The sequence below is a fragment of the Salmo salar genome, chromosome 11, assembly GCF_965601325.2.
Source record: "Salmo salar chromosome 11, fSalSal1, whole genome shotgun sequence".
NCBI lineage: Eukaryota > Metazoa > Chordata > Actinopteri > Salmoniformes > Salmonidae > Salmo > Salmo salar.
In genome coordinates, this window is record NC_138301.1 from 67305513 (window position 1) to 67326826 (window position 21314).

The window sequence follows — 21314 nt, forward strand, 5'->3', positions numbered from 1 at the left end:
AATGAGTAGGTGTGTCCAAACCTTTGACTGGTACTGCGTGTTTCAGCCATGTCCATTCATTGAAACAATAGCTGTGTACTGCATGGTTCAGCCCACACCATGTTGCCCTCTACAGCAAAGACTGGTTTGATCTCACCACTGAGACAATGGACTGGTTTGATCTCACCACTGAGACAATGTAACGGACTGGTTTGATCTCATCACTGAGACAATGGACTGGTTTGATCTCACCACTGAGACAATGGACTGGTTTGATCTCACCACTGAGACAATGTAACGGACTGGTTTGATCTCATCACTGAGACAATGGACTGGTTTGATCTCACCACTGAGACAATGGACTGGTTTGATCTCACCTGGTTTGATGATGTTTCTAAGCACCTGGAGGATTAGAGCTGATCAGTGTGATTGGTTGTGTTCTCCAGGTGAGCTGACTGTGATTGGTTGTATTCTCCAGGTGAGCTGACTGTGATTGGTTGTGTTCTCCAGGTGAGCTGACTGTGATTGGTTGTGTTCTCCAGGTGAGCTGACTGTGATTGGTTGTGTTCTCCAGGTGAGAGTAAGGTCCTGCGGTTCAAGTCCAACAGTACGATGTCTAACCGTATCAAACTAACCTGGCAGCGCTACAGACCTCCAGACTATAGAGACCTCATCTCCTTCATACTGTACTACAAGGAGGCGTAAGTTACTCTACAATCAGTCTGTCTGTACTTCCTCTCTATCCTCTAACCCATCAGTCTGTCTCCCCTTCCTCTAACCCATCAGTCTGGCTCTCCTTCCTCTAACCCATCAGTCTGGCTCTCCTTCCTCTAGATCCTCTAACCCATCAGTCTGGCTCTCCTTCCTCTAGATCCTCTAACCCATTAGTCTCCTTCCTCTAGATCCTCTAACCCATCAGTCTCCTTCCTCTAGATCCTCTAACCCATCAGTCTCCTTCCTTTAGATCCTCTAACCCATCACTCTCCTTCCTCTAGATCCTCTAACCCATCAGTCTGTCTCTCCTTCCTCTAACCCATCACTCTCCTTCCTCTAACCCATCAGTCTGTCTCTCCTTCCTCTAACCCATCAGTCTGTCTCTCCTCCAGGGCGTACCAGAACACCACAGAGTTTGACGGCCTGGACGGTTGTGGTTCTAACAGTTGGAACATGGTGGATGTGGACCTTCCCCAGGAGAAGAGTTCTGACCCGGGTGTTCTGCTGTCCCCTCTCAAGCCCTGGACCCAGTACGCCATCTACGTCAAGGCCATCACTCTGGTGGTAGAGGACAGACACATCCTGGGAGCCAAGAGTGAAGTGGTTTACATCAGAACCAGCCCCTCAGGTAAAGGACAGGGGTTGGGGTGGAGGGGTTGGGGTGGAGGGTGTAGGGGAGCAGAGCTCTAGGAAGTACTTCCCTGGACAGGACGCTAGTCTGTCACAAGGCCCAGTTGCCATCTTTAAATCTTTCAGTTTCCTGTAGAGCCGTCCATGCCCCTGGATGTGTTATAATATCTGTTTCCTGTAGAGCCGTCCATGTCCCTGGATGTGTTATAATATCTGTTTCCTGTAGAGCCGTCCATGTCCCTGGATGTGAGAACTGTTATAATATCTGTTTCCTGTAGAGCCGTCCATGCCCCTGGATGTGTTATAATATCTGTTTCCTGTAGAGCCGTCCATGCCCCTGGATGTGTTATAATATATGTTTCCTGTAGAGCCGTCCATGTCCCTGGATGTGTTTGTAATATCTGTTTCCTGTAGAGCCGTCCATGTCCCTGGATGTGTTATAATATATGTTTCCTGTAGAGCCGTCCATGCCCCTGGATGTGAGAAGTGTTATAATGTAATATCTGTTTCCTGTAGAGCCGTCCATGCCCCTGGATGTGAGAAGTGTTATAATGTAATATCTGTTTCCTGTAGAGCCGTCCATGCCCCTGGATGTGAGAACTGTTATAATATAATATCTGTTTCCTGTAGAGCCGTCCATGTCCCTGGATATGAGAACTGTTATAATATAATATCTGTTTCCTGTAGAGCCGTCCATGCCCCTGGATGTGAGAACTGTTATAATATAATCTCTGTTTCCTGTAGAGCCGTCCATGTCCCTGGATGTGTTATAATATCTGTTTCCTGTAGAGCCATCCATGCCCCTGGATCTGTTATAATATCTGTTCCCTGTAGAGCCGTCCATGCCCCTGGATGTGTTATAATATCTGTTTCCTGTAGAGCCATCCGTGTCACTGGATGTGAGAACTGTTATAAAATCTGTTTCCTGTAGAGCCGTCCATGTCCCTGGATGTGAGAACTGTTATAATATAATATATGTTTCCTGTAGAGCCGTCCGTGCCCCTGGATGTGAGAACTGTTATAATATAATATCTGTTTCCTGTAGAGCCGTCCATTTCCCTGGATGTGTGATAATATCTGTTTCCTGTAGAGCCGTCCATGCCCCTGGATGTGTTATAATATCTGTTTCCTGTAGAGCCGTCCATGCCCCTGGATGTGAGAACTGTTATAATATAATATCTGTTTCCTGTAGAGCCGTCCATGTCCCTGGATGTGTTATAATATCTGTTTCCTGTAGAGCCGTCCGTGCCCCTGGATGTGAGAACTGTTATAATATCTGTTTCCTGTAGAGCCGTCCATGGCCCTGGATGTGTTATAATATCTGTTTCCTGTAGAGCCGTCCATGTCCCTGGATGTGTTATAATATCTGTTTCCTGTAGAGCCGTCCATGTCCCTGGATGTGTTATAATATCTGTTTCCTGTAGAGCCGTCCATGCCGCTGGATGTGAGAACTGTTATAATATAATATCTGTTTCCTGTAGAGCCGTCCATGCCCCTGGATGTGAGAACTGTTATAATGTAATATCTGTTTCCTGTAGAGCCGTCCATGCCCCTGGATGTGAGAAGTGTTATAATGTAATATCTGTTTCCTGTAGAGCCGTCCATGCCCCTGGATGTGAGAAGTGTTATAATGTAATATCTGTTTCCTGTAGAGCCGTCCATGCCCCTGGATGTGAGAACTGTTATAATATAATATCTGTTTCCTGTAGAGCCGTCCATGCCCCTGGATGTGAGAACTGTTATAATATAATCTCTGTTTCCTGTAGAGCCGTCCATGTCCCTGGATGTGTTATAATATCTGTTTCCTGTAGAGCCGTCCATGTCCATGGATGTGAGAACTGTTATAATATCTGTTTCCTGTAGAGCTGTCCATGCCCCTGGATGTGAGAACTGTTATAATGTAATATCTGTTTCCTGTAGAGCCGTCCATGTCCCTGGATGTGTTATAATATCTGTTTCCTGTAGAGCCGTCCATGCCCCTGGATGTGTTATAAGATCTGTTTCCTGTAGAGCCGTCCATGCCCCTGGATGTGAGAACTGTTATAATATAATATCTGTTTCCTGTAGAGCCGTCCATGTCCCTGGATGTGTTATAATATCTGTTTCCTGTAGAGCCGTCCGTGCCCCTGGATGTGAGAACTGTTATAATATCTGTTTCCTGTAGAGCCGTCCATGGCCCTGGATGTGTTATAATATCTGTTTCCTGTAGAGCCGTCCATGTCCCTGGATGTGTTATAATATCTGTTTCCTGTAGAGCCGTCCATGTCCCTGGATGTGTTATAATATCTGTTTCCTGTAGAGCCGTCCATGCCGCTGGATGTGAGAACTGTTATAATATAATATCTGTTTCCTGTATAGCCGTCCATGCCCCTGGATGTGAGAACTGTTATAATATCTGTTTCCTGTAGAGCCGTCCATGCCCCTGGATGTGAGAACTGTTTTAATATAATATCTGTTTCCTGTAGAGCCGTCCATGCCCCTGAATGTGGGAATATCTGTTTCCTGTAGAGCCGTCCATGTCCCTGGATGTGAGAACTGTTTTAATATAATATCTGTTTCCTGTAGAGCCGTCCATGCCCCTGGATGTGTTATAATATCTGTTTCCTGTAGAGCCGCCCATGTCCCTGGATGTGAAAACTGTTATAATATAATATCTGTTTCCTGTAGAGCCGTCCATGCCCCTGGATGTGAGAACTGTTATACAATCTGTTTCCTGTAGAGCCGTCCATGCCCCTGGATGTGTTATAATATCTGTTTCCTGTAGAGCCGTCCATGCCCCTGGATGTGTTATAATATCTGTGTCCTGTAGAGCCGTCCATGCCCCTGGATGTGAGAACTGTTATAATATCTGTTTCCTGTAGAGCCGTCCATGCCCCTGAATGTGGGAATATCTGTTTCCTGTAGAGCCGTCCATGTCCCTGGATGTGAGAACTGTTATAATATAATATATGTTTCCTGTAGAGCCGTCCATGAGCCTGGATGTGAGAACTGTTATAATATATATCTGTTTCCTGTAGAGCCGTCCATGTCCCTGGATGTGTTATAATATCTGTTTCCTGTAGAGCCGTCCGTGCCCCTGGATGTGAGAACTGTTATAATATAATATCTGTTTCCTGTAGAGCCGTCCATGCCCCTGGATGTGTTATAATATCTGTTTCCTGTAGAGCCGTCCATGCCCCTGGATGTGTTATAATATCTGTTTCCTGTAGAGCCATCCATGGCCCTGGATGTGTTATAATATCTGTTTCCTGTAGAGCCGTCCATGTCCCTGGATGTGTTATAAAATCTGTTTCCTGTAGAGCCGTCCATGTCCCTGGATGTGAGAACTGTTATAATATAATATATGTTTCCTGTAGAGCCGTCCGTGCCCCTGGATGTGAGAACTGTTATAATATAATATCTGTTTCCTGTAGAGCCGTCCATTTCCCTGGATGTGTGATAATATCTGTTTCCTGTAGAGCCGTCCATGCCCCTGGATGTGTTATAATATCTGTTTCCTGTAGAGCCGCCCATGTCCCTGGATGTGAAAACTGTTATAATATAATATCTGTTTCCTGTAGAGCCGTCCATGCCCCTGGATGTGAGAACTGTTATAATATAATATATGTTTCCTGTAGAGCCGTCCATGCCCCTGGATGTGAGAACTGTTATACAATCTGTTTCCTGTAGAGCCGTCCATGCCCCTGGATGTGTTATAATATCTGTTTCCTGTAGAGCCGTCCATGCCCCTGGATGTGTTATAATATCTGTGTCCTGTAGAGCCGTCCATGCCCCTGGATGTGAGAACTGTTATAATATCTGTTTCCTGTAGAGCCGTCCATGCCCCTGAATGTGGGATTATCTGTTTCCTGTAGAGCCGTCCATGTCCCTGGATGTGAGAACTGTTATAATATAATATATGTTTCCTGTAGAGCCGTCCATGACCCTGGATGTGAGAACTGTTATAATATGTATCTGTTTCCTGTAGAGCCGTCCATGTCCCTGGATGTGTTATAATATCTGTTTCCTGTAGAGCCGTCCGTGCCCCTGGATGTGTTATAATATCTGTTTCCTGTAGAGCCGTCCATGCCCCTGGATGTGTTATAATATCTGTTTCCTGTAGAGCCATCCATGGCCCTGGATGTGTTATAATATCTGTTTCCTGTAGAGCCGTCCATGTCCCTGGATGTGTTATAAAATCTGTTTCCTGTAGAGCCGTCCATGTCCCTGGATGTGAGAACTGTTATAATATAATATATGTTTCCTGTAGAGCCGTCCGTGCCCCTGGATGTGAGAACTGTTATAATATAATATCTGTTTCCTGTAGAGCCGTCCATTTCCCTGGATGTGTGATAATATCTGTTTCCTGTAGAGCCATCCATGCCCCTGGATGTGTTATAATATCTGTTTCCTGTAGAGCCGTCCATGCCCCTGGATGTGTTATAATATCTGTTTCCTGTAGAGCCGTCCATGCCCCTGGATGTGTTATAATATCTGTTTCCTGTAGAGCCATCCATTGCCCTGGATGTGTTATAATATCTGTTTCCTGTAGAGCCGTCCATGTCCCTGGATGTGTTATAAAATCTGTTTCCTGTAGAGCCGTCCATGTCCCTGGATGTGAGAACTGTTATAATATAATATATGTTTCCTGTAGAGCCGTCCGTGCCCCTGGATGTGAGAACTGTTATAATATCTGTTTCCTGTAGAGCCGTCCATTTCCCTGGATGTGTGATAATATCTGTTTCCTGTAGAGCCGTCCATGCCCCTGGATGTGAGAACTGTTATAATATAATATCTGTTTCCTGTAGAGCCGTCCATGTCCCTGGATGTGTTATAATATCTGTTTCCTGTAGAGCCGTCCGTGCCCCTGGATGTGAGAACTGTTATAATATCTGTTTCCTGTAGAGCCGTCCATGGCCCTGGATGTGTTATAATATCTGTTTCCTGTAGAGCCGTCCATGTCCCTGGATGTGTTATAATATCTGTTTCCTGTAGAGCCGTCCATGTCCCTGGATGTGTTATAATATCTGTTTCCTGTAGAGCCGTCCATGCCGCTGGATGTGAGAACTGTTATAATATAATATCTGTTTCCTGTAGAGCCGTCCATGCCCCTGGATGTGAGAACTGTTATAATATCTGTTTCCTGTAGAGCCGTCCATGCCCCTGGATGTGAGAACTGTTTTAATATAATATCTGTTTCCTGTAGAGCCGTCCATGCCCCTGAATGTGGGAATATCTGTTTCCTGTAGAGCCGTCCATGTCCCTGGATGTGAGAACTGTTTTAATATAATATCTGTTTCCTGTAGAGCCGTCCATGCCCCTGGATGTGTTATAATATCTGTTTCCTGTAGAGCCGCCCATGTCCCTGGATGTGAAAACTGTTATAATATAATATCTGTTTCCTGTAGAGCCGTCCATGCCCCTGGATGTGAGAACTGTTATAATATATGTTTCCTGTAGAGCCACCCATTTCCCTGGATGTGAGAACTGTTATAATATCTGTTTCCTGTAGAGCCGTCCATGCCCCTGGATGTGAGAACTGTTTTAATATAATATCTGTTTCCTGTAGAGCCGTCCATGTCCCTGGATGTGAGAACTGTTATAATATAATATATGTTTCCTGTAGAGCCGTCCATGCCCCTGGATGTGAGAACTGTTATACAATCTGTTTCCTGTAGAGCCGTCCATGCCCCTGGATGTGTTATAATATCTGTTTCCTGTAGAGCCGTCCATGCCCCTGGATGTGTTATAATATCTGTGTCCTGTAGAGCCGTCCATGCCCCTGGATGTGAGAACTGTTATAATATCTGTTTCCTGTAGAGCCGTCCATGCCCCTGAATGTGGGAATATCTGTTTCCTGTAGAGCCGTCCATGTCCCTGGATGTGAGAACTGTTATAATATAATATATGTTTCCTGTAGAGACGTCCATGACCCTGGATGTGAGAACTGTTATAATATGTATCTGTTTCCTGTAGAGCCGTCCATGTCCCTGGATGTGTTATAATATCTGTTTCCTGTAGAGCCGTCCATGTCCCTGAATGTGTTATAATATCTGTTTCCTGTTTAGCCGTCCATGCCCCTGGATGTGTTATAATATAATATCTGTTTCCTGTAGAGCCGTCCATGTCCCTGGATGTGTTATAATATCTGTTTCCTGTAGAGCCGTCCATGCCCCTGGATGTGAGAACGTACTCTAACTCCCAGACCAGCCTGGTTGTCCGCTGGTCTCCCCCTGCCTTCCCCAATGGGAACCACACCTACTACCTGGTCCGCTGGCAGCAACAGGCTGAAGACCGAGAGCTGTACCAACACAACTACTGTTCTAAAGGTTAGTACCCTGACCCCTCCACCCTGACCCCTGACCCCTCCACCCTCCGCCCTGACCCCTCCACCCTGACCCCTCCCATCCTGACCCCCCCTGTCTCTCCTCAGAACTGAAGGTCCCGGTCCGTATAGCTGCTACAGGGTTGACTGACCCCTTCACCCTGACCCCTGACCCCTCCACCCTGACCCCTCCACCCTGACCCCTCCTCTCTCTCCTCAGAACTGAAGGTCCCGGTCCGTATAGCTGCTACAGGGTTGACTGACCCCTCCACCCTGACCCCTCCACCCTGACCCCCTCCACCCTGACCCCTCCTCTCTCTCCTCAGAACTGAAGGTCCCGGTCCGTATAGCTGCTACGGGGTTGACTGACCCCTCCTCTCTCTCCTCAGAACTGAAGGTCCCGGTCCGTATGGCTGCTACGGGGTTGACTAACCCCTCCACCCTAACCCCTCCACCCTGACCCCTCCTCTCTCTCCTCAGAACTGAAGGTCCCGGTCCGTATAGCTGCTACAGGGTTGACTGACATGGAGGAGGACCTGAAGCCTACTAAACCAGTGGTTGGTGGGGGGGACAAGGGGCCGTGCTGTCCCTGTCCTAAATCTGTCGGGGACCTGGAGGCAGAGGCAGCCGACGCTTCATACAGGAAAGTCTTCGAGAACTTCTTACACAACTCTATCTTTACCCCCAGGTAAGCAGATCACAGGCCGTAACACACACACACACACACACACACCTACCTGGGGATGATCCAGTAGAACACAACCAGAACCTTCTGAAATAGAAAACCAATATGAGCAGTCTTGTTGGACATTTATACTGAACCAAAATATAAACGCGACATGTAAAGTGTTGGTCCCGTGTTTCATGAGCTGAAATAAAAAGATCCCGGAAATGTTCCGTACGCACAAGAAGATTACTTCTCTCAAATTTTGTGCGTACATTAGTTTACATCCCTGTTAGTGAGCATTTCTCCTTTGCCAAGATAATCCATCCACCTGCCAGGTGTGGCATATCAAGAAGCTGGTTAAACAGCATGATCGTTACGCAGTACGGTTGAACGGCGGTTACGCAGTACGGTTGAACGGCGGGAACCTGGTTACTGAGATTTAACGGGATTATTTTTTCCCACCATAAATAACTCAGAGAAACCGGTTAATTCTAATACATTATTTAAATGAACAGCATGGCTTGAAAATAAACTGTTAAATTATATGTGATGTCTAAATCTGGTTTCTCTACGGCCTCTGATGATGAATCAATGCTCAGGGTGGGGGACGGACGTCCCGTCTCAGGGCGGGGGTCTGGCTGGATCTGGTGGTGGTCTGGCTGGATCTGGTGGTGGTCTGGCTGGATCTGGTGGTGGTCTGGCTGGATCTGGTGGTGGTCTGGCTGGAAATGTAGAGGAGTACATCTGGAATAGTCATGGACCACATTCAGAGGAGATCCCCCTGAAGCAACAGGACTAACTGGATCAATGTAATAGAGGGAGGGAGATTCTAATTGAACAATCGTCTCTACTGCTGAAAATCAAGGCCGTGTTGACCATTGAAAGGATTCCACCACGCAGGGTATTTGTTGACTAGTGTATTATAGTGTTTGGATGACTGTGATTGTCACTCCCACATCCCTCTGCTCTCTCTCCCTCTCCTCCAGACCTCCAGACCGGCGCCGTCGAGATCTATTTGGCGTGGCTAACCGTACAGTCCACCGCGGTGTGACCACCTACCCTAACGCCACGTCACCTGACCTTTGGGCCAACGCTACAGAGGTAGAGTTAGCGGACAGGGAGTATGACTTCGTAGAGTCGGCAGTCAACGAGCGGGAGCTCCAGATATCTGGTCTGCAGCCGTTCACGGTTTACCGGATCGACATCCACGCCTGTAACCAACAGGTGAAACGCTGCAGCGCGGCAGAGTTCATCTTCTCCAGGACCAAACCTGCAGGTTCGTACTGCTCCCTTGTCTCTCCTTCATTATACAGTAGAGCTTCGGTTAGAACTAAACATTCCCCATAGTGAGTTAAGTTACTCAGCACTGCAGAGTTCATCTTCTCCAGGACCAAACCTGCAGGTTCGTACTGCTCCCTTGTCTCTCCTTCATTATACAGTAGAGCTTCGGTTAGAACTAAACATTCCCCATAGTGAGTTAAGTTACTCAGCACGGCAGAGTTCGTCTTGATGCCTGACACTTTTCTTGTTTGCTTGAGGTGAATTCATGTGCGTTATCATGTCATATATTGTCATCACTACTACCGTAATTTCCGGACTATTAAGCGCACCTGAATATAAGCCGCACCCACTGAATTTAAAAAATAAATATTATTTTGAACATAAATAAGCCGCACATGTCTATAAGCCGCAGGTGCCTACCGGTACATTGAAACAAATTAACTTTACACAGGCTTTAACGAAACACGGCTTGTAAGAAAAATAAATAGGCTTTAACGAAACACGGCTTGTAACAAAAATAAATAGGCTTTAACGAAACACTGCTTGTAACAAAAATAGGCTATAACGAAACACGGCTTGTAACAAAAATAAATAAGCTTTAACCCCTGTGCGGCATACGGGACGGACATCCAGCGAAAAATCATATTCCTATTAGCATAACAAAATTTTATTTATTTATTTTTTTCATTTGTTTTTTCAAATTATATCGTTTTATAGATACACCTCTCCTGAATCGAACCACGTTGTCCAATTTCAAAAAGGCTTTACAGCAAAAGCAAAACATTAGATTATGTTAGAGGAGTATATCGTAAAAGTAGCCACATAGCCATTTTCCGACCAACCACATGCATCACAAATAACCAAAAAACAGCTAAATGCAGCACTAACCTTTGACAATCTTCATCAGATGACACACCTAGGACATCATGTTACACAATACATGCATTATTTTGTTCGATAAAGTTCATATTTATATATAAAAACAGCATTTTACATCGGTGCATAACGTTGACTAACTATTTTCCCTCAAATGCATCCGATGAAACAGAGCTCCAATTTACTAAATTACTATTCGAAAACATTTTAAAAATTTAATATTGTCATTCTAAGATTTATAGATGAATATCTCTTGAAAGCACCTGTAATGCCAGATTTAAAATTAACTTTACTGGGTAATCATACTTTGCGATAAAAGGGGATGCGATACTCTGAAAAATAGGCTAACGTTACAGGTCAGCGCCATCTTGGAACAATCGCATATCACATCTAGTCTTGTATACTATTGTCAATAATCCCTTACCTTTGGTTGTCTTCATCAGAAAGCACTTCCAGGAATCCCAGGTCCACAACAAATGTATTTTCGTTCTAAAAAATTACTCCTTTATGTTCCAAGAGCTTGTTCTTGTTAGCGCGTCTGAAGGCTGATCCCAAATGCTCCGTCGGCCGCGGGACAGCCATTTCGAGAAAATGAATTTTTTTCCCATTTAGGTTCGTTCAAACATGTCAAACGTTGTATAACATAAATCTTCAGGGCGTTTTTCAACAAGAGAGCCAATAAGATTCGAGGGGGACGATTGCATTGTGTTTCAAAACGTTTCGAAAGGGGAGGGTAACCAGGGGCGCCGGCGTCATAATGGTGATGGCCCTCTCCGTGTGACCACGTTCCACAGCGTCTCATTCATTCAGTTTTAACAGTAGGAGATTCAAACCACTTTGTAAAGACTGGGGACATCTAGTGGAAGCCATAGGAAGTGCTCAATGAACCATAGCTCACGGTGTGATTAACAGGCAACGTGATGAAGTTGAGTTCGCAATTCAGAATTCCACTTCCTGTTTCCATCTGTCTCTGGGTTTTGACTGCCATATGAGTTCTGTTATACTCACAGACACCATTCAAACAGTTTTAGAAACTTTAGGGTGTTTTCTATCCACAAGTATTAATTATATGCATATCCTAGCTTCTGAGTTTGAGTAGTAGGCCATTTAAAATGGGCACAAATTTTTTTCAAAATGCGCTGTGGCGCCCCCTATCCTAGGCGACCGTCAAGAGGTTAACGAAACACGGCTTCTAACAAAAATAAATAGGCTTTAACGGAACACGGCTTGTAACAAAAATAAATGGGCTTTAACGAAACACGGCTTGTAACAAAAAATAAAAAATGAGCAGTAAACAGTAGCCTACCAAGAAAGTCATTTGTCACTATCTTCCTCCTCCTGTGCACTTAAACCACTGAAGTCATCTCCGTTCCAAAAAAATTGAAAGCGGGAAAAATCCATATATTAGCCGCGTCATTGTTTAAGCCGCGAGGTTCAAAGCGTGGGAAAAAAGTTGCGGCTTATAGTCCGGAAATTACGGTAGTCTGTATTTTATGACTGACACTGACTTAAACATATGTTCGTTGGAACTGAGGGGTATATCCTACGAAGCAGGTTTGAGGAGTTAGCGAGGTAACTTCGATCAACTGAGGGGTATATCCCACGAAGCAGGTTTGAGGAGTTAGCGAGGTAACTTCGATCAACTGAGGGATATATCCCACGAAGCAGGTTTGAGGAGTTAGTGAGGTAACTGCGATCAACTCAGAGTTCAATTCGGGATAACTGGTCATACGAAAGTGGCTCAACTTTTAGCCAGGTACATTTCTATGGCAACCAAGCATTCAGAACTAACCTGCAAGGCTAACTCAGGGTGAACTCAGGGCTAACTCCACTATCCTGCATTCAGAACTAACCTGCTCCAGGGCAGGCTAACTCAGGGCTAACTCCACTATCCTGCATTCAGAACTAACCTGGTCCAGGGCAGGCTAACTCCACTATCCTGTATTCAGAACTAACCTGCAAGGCTAACTCCACTATCCTGCATTCAGAACTAACCTGGTCCAGGGCAGGCTAACTCAGGGCTAACTCCACTATCCTGCATTCAGAACTAACCTGCAGGCTAACTCAGGGATAACTCCACTATCCTGCATTCAGAACTAACCTGGTCCAGGGCAGGCTAACTCAGGGCTAACTCCACTATCCTGCATTCAGAACTGACCTGGTCCAGGGCAGGCTAACTCAGGGCTAACTCCACTATCCTGCATTCAGAACTAACCTGGTCCAGGGCAGGCTAACTCAGGGCTAACTCAGGGCTAACTCCACTATCCTGCATTCAGAACTAACCTGGTCCAGGGCAGGCTAACTCCACTATCCTGCATTCAGAACTAACCTGTGTACACATGCTGCTGTTCCTCCTCTGTTCTTCCCCCCCTCTGCTCTGTGTACACATGCTGCTGTTCCTCCTCTGTTCTCCCCCCCTCTGCTCTGTGTACACATGCTGCTGTTCCTCCTCTGTTCTCCCCCCCTCTGCTCTGTGTACACATGCTGCTGTTCCTCCTCTGTTCTTCCCCCCTCTGCTCTGTGTACACATGCTGCTGTTCCTCCTCTGTTCTCCCCCCCTCTGATCTGTGTACACATGCTGCTGTTCCTCCTCTGTTCTTCCCCCCTCTGCTCTGTGTACACATGCTGCTGTTCCTCCTCTGTTCTTCCCCCCCTCTGCTCTGTGTACACATCCTGCTGTTCCTACTCTGTTCTCCCCCCCTCTGCTCTGTGTACACATGCTGCTGTTCCTCCTCCGTTCTTCCCCCCTCTGCTCTGTGTACACATGCTGCTGTTCCTCCTCTGTTCTTCCCCCCTCTGCTCTGTGTACACATGCTGCTGGTCCTCCTCTGTTATTCCTCCCTCTGCTCTGTGTAAATGTCCACATTTGAAACTTACCGCCCAGTGGAACTTCAGTATGACTTTAATACAGTAATTTTATGGACAGGAGCAGGGAAAGAGCTTGGTGATCGTGCAAGACTGCATTAAGGATATGTAGTAACAGCTATATCAGCCTGTTTCCCACTGTAGCTCGCTGAATTTGCAAGGTTACTTTTCACCCATTTTTCTTTGGTTTTCGGTAAAAAATTAAAATGTGGCACTGACTCGCCCACACATGGATCGGTGTTTTCAGCATTGTCTCAATGACGAGTTGGGCGTTGGACTGGAGTTCGCCGGTAGGGGGACGAGCAATATCCACCGTCGTAGTATGGATGAAGCCTGAGATAGAATGTGAAGCTAACTGAAGCTGGGTGCTTTATTAAAGCGTGAATAGATTTAGCTTGCTTCATAGTATACCCCTCAGGAATGTGAAGCTGGTGAACTGAAGCTGGGTTCTTTATTAAAGCGTGAATAGATTTAGCTTGCTTCATAGTAAAACCCCTCTGGTGTTGTCCATATGTAACATGCTGTGTAATGTCTCGTACCTACAGAGAAGGCAGATGACATCCCAGGCCCAGTGATCTGGACCGGAGAGGATGATTCTGTGTTCCTCCGCTGGCCTGAACCCTCGTCCCCCAACGCACTCATCCTCATGTATGAGATCAAGTTCAGACTGGGCACTGAGGTAAGAGATACACCTCTCCACTGTTCCCTTCTCCATGGTGGTGAGGATGATAGCTGATAAGTTTACATTTTATGGAGGGTCTAACCCAGTAATGTTGGTGTGATGCAGGACAGCTGCTCAGAGCTAGCTAACTACCTGCAGTAGTCTAACCCAGTAATGTTGGTGTGATACAGGACAGCTGCTCAGAGCTAGCTAACTACCTGCAGTAGTCTAACCCAGTAATGTTGGTGTGAAGCAGGACGGCTGCTCAGAGCTAGCTAACTACCTGCAGTAGTCTAACCCAGTAATGTTGGTGTGACGCAGGACGGCTGCTCAGAGCTAGCTAACTACCTGCAGTAGTCTAAACCAGTAATGTTGGTGTGACGCAGGACAGCTGCTCAGAGCTTGCTAACTACCTGCAGTAGTCTAACCCAGTAATGTTGGTGTGACGCAGGACAGCTGCTCAGAGCTAGCTAACTACCTGCAGTAGTCTAACCCAGTAATGTTGGTGTGACGCAGGACAGCTGCTCAGAGCTAGCTAACTACCTGCAGTAGTCTAACCCAGTAATGTTGGTGTGACCCAGGACAGTTGTTCAGAGCTAGCTAACTACCTGCAGTAGTCTAACCCAGTAATGTTGGTGTGACGCAGGACAGCTGCTCAGAGCTAGCTAACTACCTGCAGCCGTGTTGTAGAAGCAGTCGTCTAACAGCGTGTTTTCTCTGTCTGTCCAGTCAGAGAAGCACGAGTGTGTCTCTCGCCAGCTGTATAGAGAGCAGCGTGGTGCCAGGCTCAGTAACCTCGGACCTGGTAACTACTCTGCCCGGGTCAGAGCCACCTCCCTGGCTGGCAACGGATCCTGGACTGAACCCGTCTCCTTCTATGTGGTACAGGCCCAACGTAAGATATTATCATCCACTATTCAACACTACATCACTCTGTCTCTCATGGGGGAATTCACTGCCATACAACTGGAATACCTTATCACATGTTAACACCAGTCTGTATGTAATACCTTATCACATGTTAGTTAGTTAACACCAGTGTGTATGTAATACCTTATCACATGTTAGTTAATACCAGTGTGTATGGAATACCTTATCACATGTTAGTTAGTTAATACCAGTGTGTATGGAATACCTTATCACATGTTAGTTAGTTAGTTAATACCAGTGTGTATGGAATACCTTATCACATGTTAGTTAATACCAGTGTGTATGGAATACCTTATCACATGTTAGTTAATACCAGTGTGTATGGAATACCTTATCACATGTTAGTTAATACCAGTGTGTATGGATTACCTTATCACATGTTAGTTAGTTAATACCAGTGTGTATGGAATACCTTATCACATGTTAGTTAGTTAATACCAGTGTGTATGGAATACCTAATCACATGTTAGTTAGTTAATACCAGTGTGTATGGAATACCTTATCACATGTTAGTTAATACCAGTGTGTATGGAATACCTTATCACATGTTAGTTAATACCAGTGTGTATGGAATACCTTATCACATGTTAGTTAATACCAGTGTGTATGGAATATCTAATCACATGTTAGTTAGTTAATACCAGTGTGTATGGAATACCTTATCACATGTTAGTTAGTTAATACCAGTGTCTATATAATACCTTATCACATGTTAGTTAGTTAATACCAGTGTGTATGGAATACCTTATCACATGTTAGTTAGTTAGTTAATACCAGTGTGTATGGAATACCTTATCACATGTTAGTTAGTTAGTTAATACCAGTGTGTATGGAATACCTTATCACATGTTAGTTAGTTAGTTAATACCAGTGTGTATGGAATACCTTATCACATGTTAGTTAACACCAGTGTGTATGGAATACCTTATCACATGTTAGTTAGTTAATACCAGTGTGTATGGAATACCTTATCACATGTCAGTTAGTTAATACCAGTGTGTATGGAATACCTTATCACATGTTAGTTAGTTAATACCAGTGTGTATGGAATACCTTATCACATGTTAGTTAGTTAATACCAGTGTGTATGGAATACCTCATCACATGTTAGTTAGTTAGTTAACCTCTTGGGGCTAGGTGGGACGCTAGCGTGCCACCTGTGGTGCACTCCATCAACAGCAGGTGCATTTCAAGAGCGGCAAATTTGAATCCAAATAAATGTCAAAATTCAAATTTTTCAAAAATACAACTATGTTACACCATTTGAAAGATAAACATCTCCTTAATCTAACCACGTTTTACGATTTCAAAAAGGTTTTACGGCGAAAGCATAAATTTAGAGTATGTTAGGACAGTACATTTACAAGAGTTGTGTGTAATGTTTTGTCAAGTCAAAGACAGGGTCACCAAAACCATAAAACCAGCTAAAATGATACACTAACCTTTTACAATCTCCATCAGATGACACTCCTAGGACATTATGTTAGACAATGCATGCATTTTTAGTTCTATCAAGTTCATATTTATATACAAAAACAGCGTTTTACTATGGCATTGATGTTGAGGAAATCGTTTCCCTCCAATAACCGGCAGTCAAGTCAGCGTCACAAATTAAATAATTAAAATTAGAAAACATTGGTAAAATATTATATTGTCATTTAAAGAATTATAGATTTACATCTTTTGAACGCAATCAACTTGCCAGATTTAAAAATAACCTTACTGGGAAATCACACTTTGCAATAATCTGAGCACTGTGCCCAGAAAAATACGCGTTGCGATACAGACTAGACGTCATGTTGGGGAGATCTAAAATCGAAAATACTATGTAAATAATCCATTACCTTTGATTCTCTTCATCAGATGTCACTTCCAGGTATCACAGGTCCATAACGAATGTAGTTTTGTTCAAAAAAGCTCATCATTTATGTCCAAAAATCTCCGTCTCGTTAGCACATGATGTAAGCCAGCCGGACTTCTCGTCATGAACGAGGGGAAAAAATATATTTCCGTTCGTTCAAACATGTCAAACGTTGTATAGCATAAATCATTAGGGCCTTTTTTAACCAGAACATGAATAATATTCAAGGTGGACGAATGCATAGCCTTTTATAACGTATTGGAACGAGGGTACCCAACATGAAGTAGCGCGCCAGGTGTCTAATGGGACATCACCGTTCCATGGCTCTTGTTCGGTCAGATCTCCCTCCAGAAGACTCAAAACACTTTGTAAAGGCTGGTGACATCTAGTGGAAGCAATAGGAAGTGCCAAAATATTCCTAAACCCCTGTGTTTTTCAATGGGAGAGGTTTAAAGTCAATACAACACATCAGGTATCCACTTCCTGTCAGAAAATGTCTCAGGGTTTTGCCTGCCAAATGAGTTCTGTTATACTCACAGACACCATTCAAACAGTTTTGGAAACTTTAGAGTGTTTTCTATCCATATATAATAAGTATATGCATATTCTAGTTACTGGGTAGGATTAGTAACCAGATTAAATCGGGTACATTTTTTTTATCCAGACGTGCAAATGCTGCCCCCTAGACCCAACAGGTTAATACCAGTGTGTATGGAATACCTTATCACATGTTAGTTAGTTAGTTAGTTAATACCAGTGTGTATGGAATACCTCATCACATGTTAGTTAGTTAGTTAATACCAGTGTGTATGGAATACCTTATCACATGTTAGTTAGTTAGTTAGTTAATACCAGTGTGTATGGAATACCTTATCACATGTTAGTTAGTTAGTTAGTTAATACCAGTGTGTATGGAATACCTTATCACATGTTAGTTAGTTAGTTAGTTAGTTAGTTAGTTAGTTAGTTAGTTAGTTAGTTAATACCAGTGTGGATGGAATACCTTATCACATGTTAGTTAGTTAGTTAATACCAGTGTGGATGGAATACCTTATCACATGTTAGTTAGTTAGTTAGTTAGTTAATACCAGTGTGGATGGAATACCTTATCACATGTTAGTTAGTTAGTTAGTTAATACCAGTGTGTATGGATTACCTTATCACATGTTAGTTAGTTAATACCAGTGTGAATGTAATACCTTATCACATGTTAGTTAGTTAGTTAGTTAGTTAATACCAGTGTGGATGGAATACCTTATCACATGTTAGTTAGTTAATACCAGTGTGTATGGAATACCTTATCACATGTTAGTTAGTTAGTTAATACCAGTGTGTATGGAATACCTTATCACATGTTAGTTAGTTAGTTAGTTAGTTAGTTAGTTAATACCAGTGTCTATGGAATACCTTATCACATGTTAGTTAGTTAGTTAGTTAATACCAGTGTGTATGGAATACCTTATCACATGTTTGTTAGTTAGTTAGTTAGTTAGTTAGTTAGTTAGTTAAATCCAGTGTGTATGGAATACCTTATCACATGTTAGTTAATACCAGTGTGTATGGAATACCTTATCACATGTTAGTTAATACCAGTGTGTATGGAATACCTTATCACATGTTAGTTGATACCAGTGTGTATGGAATACCTTATCACATGTTAGTTAATACCAGTGTGTATGGAATACCTTATCACATGTTAGTTGATACCAGTGTGTATGGAATACCTTATCACATGTTAGTTAGTTAATACCAGTGTGTATGAAATACCTAATCACATGTTAGTTAGTTAACCTCTTGGGGCTAGGTGGGACGCTAGCGTGCCACCTGTGGTGCACTCCATCAACAGCAGGTGCATTTCAAGAGCGGCAAATTTGAATCCAAATAAATGTCAAAATTCAAATTTTTCAAAAATACAACTATGTTACACCATTTGAAAGATAAACATCTCCTTAATCTAACCACGTTTTACGATTTCAAAAAGGTTTTACGGCGAAAGCATAAATTTAGAGTATGTTAGGACAGTACATTTACAAGAGTTGTGTGTAATGTTTTGTCAAGTCAAAGACAGGGTCACCAAAACCATAAAACCAGCTAAAATGATACACTAACCTTTTACAATCTCCATCAGATGACACTCCTAGGACATTATGTTAGACAATGCATGCATTTTTAGTTCTATCAAGTTCATATTTATATACAAAAACAGCGTTTTACTATGGCATTGATGTTGAGGAAATCGTTTCCCTCCAATAACCGGCAGTCAAGTCAGCGTCACAAATTAAATAATTAAAATTAGAAAACATTGGTAAAATATTATATTGTCATTTAAAGAATTATAGATTTACATCTTTTGAACGCAATCAACTTGCCAGATTTAAAAATAACCTTACTGGGAAATCACACTTTGCAATAATCTGAGCACTGTGCCCAGAAAAATACGCGTTGCGATACAGACTAGACGTCATGTTGGGGAGATCTAAAATCGAAAATACTATGTAAATAATCCATTACCTTTGATTCTCTTCATCAGATGTCACTTCCAGGTATCACAGGTCCATAACGAATGTAGTTTTGTTCAAAAAAGCTCATCATTTATGTCCAAAAATCTCCGTCTCGTTAGCACATGATGTAAGCCAGCCGGACTTCTCGTCATGAACGAGGGGAAAAAATATATTTCCGTTCGTTCAAACATGTCAAACGTTGTATAGCATAAATCATTAGGGCCTTTTTTAACCAGAACATGAATAATATTCAAGGTGGACGAATGCATAGCCTTTTATAACGTATTGGAACGAGGGTACCCAACATGAAGTAGCGCGCCAGGTGTCTAATGGGACATCACCGTTCCATGGCTCTTGTTCGGTCAGATCTCCCTCCAGAAGACTCAAAACACTTTGTAAAGGCTGGTGACATCTAGTGGAAGCAATAGGAAGTGCCAAAATATTCCTAAACCCCTGTGTTTTTCAATGGGATAGGTTTAAAATCAATACAACACATCAGGTATCCACTTCCTGTCAGAAAATGTCTCAGGGTTTTGCCTGCCAAATGAGTTCTGTTATACTCACAGACACCATTCAAACAGTTTTGGAAACTTTAGAGTGTTTTCTATCCATATATAATAAGTATATGCATATTCTAGTTACTGGGTAGGATTAGTAACCAGATTAAATCGGGTACATTTTTTTTATCCAGACGTGCAAATGCTGCCCCCTAGACCCAACAGGTTAATACCAGTGTGGATGGAATACCTTAGCACATGTTAGTTAGTTAGTTAATACCAGTGTGGATGGAATACCTTATCACATGTTAGTTAGTTAGTTAGTTAGTTAATACCAGTGTGGATGGAATACCTTATCACATGTTAGTTAGTTAGTTAATACCAGTGTGTATGGATTACCTTATCACATGTTAGTTAGTTAATACCAGTGTGAATGTAATACCTTATCACATGTTAGTTAGTTAGTTAGTTAATACCAGTGTGTATGGAATACCTTATCACATGTTAGTTAACACCAGTGTGTATGGAATACCTTATCACATGTTAGTTAATACCAGTGTGTATGGAATACCTTATCACATGTTAGTTAATACCAGTGTGTATGGATTACCTTATCACATGTTAGTTAGTTAATACCAGTGTGTATGGAATACCTTATCACATGTTAGTTAGTTAATACCAGTGTGTATGGAATACCTAATCACATGTTAGTTAGTTAATACCAGTGTGTATGGAATACCTTATCACATGTTAGTTAATACCAGTGTGTATGGAATACCTTATCACATGTTAGTTAATACCAGTGTGTATGGAATACCTTATCACATGTTAGTTAATACCAGTGTGTATGGAATATCTAATCACATGTTAGTTAGTTAATACCAGTGTGTATGGAATACCTTATCACATGTTAGTTAGTTAATACCAGTGTCTATATAATACCTTATCACATGTTAGTTAGTTAATACCAGTGTGTATGGAATACCTTATCACATGTTAGTTAGTTAGTTAATACCAGTGTGTATGGAATACCTTATCACATGTTAGTTAGTTAGTTAATACCAGTGTGTATGGAATACCTTATCACATGTTAGTTAGTTAGTTAATACCAGTGTGTATGGAATACCTTATCACATGTTAGTTAACACCAGTGTGTATGGAATACCTTATCACATGTTAGTTAGTTAATACCAGTGTGTATGGAATACCTTATCACATGTCAGTTAGTTAATACCAGTGTGTATGGAATACCTTATCACATGTTAGTTAGTTAATACCAGTGTGTATGGAATACCTTATCACATGTTAGTTAGTTAATACCAGTGTGTATGGAATACCTCATCACATGTTAGTTAGTTAGTTAATACCAGTGTGTATGGAATACCTTATCACATGTTAGTTAGTTAGTTAGTTAATACCAGTGTGTATGGAATACCTCATCACATGTTAGTTAGTTAGTTAATACCAGTGTGTATGGAATACCTTATCACATGTTAGTTAGTTAGTTAGTTAATACCAGTGTGTATGGAATACCTTATCACATGTTAG

At 42.8% G+C, this 21314-nt stretch overlaps 1 protein-coding gene across 3 annotated transcripts in view; it reads left to right on the forward strand.

The window, feature by feature from the left end:
- The window catches only part of LOC106592162 (insulin-like growth factor 1 receptor), a 224523-nt gene that overhangs the window by 123587 nt on the left and 79622 nt on the right, over positions 1-21314 (forward strand). For all 3 annotated transcript variants that reach the window (XM_082958036.1, XM_082958038.1, XM_082958037.1), the window contains exons 8-14: positions 554-680; positions 1086-1321; positions 7464-7631; positions 8108-8315; positions 9281-9570; positions 13862-13995; positions 14707-14872. In XM_082958036.1, coding sequence (XP_082814162.1) covers positions 554-680; positions 1086-1321; positions 7464-7631; positions 8108-8315; positions 9281-9570; positions 13862-13995; positions 14707-14872 — 1329 coding nt within the window. The remainder of the gene's footprint in view (positions 1-553; positions 681-1085; positions 1322-7463; positions 7632-8107; positions 8316-9280; positions 9571-13861; positions 13996-14706; positions 14873-21314) is intronic.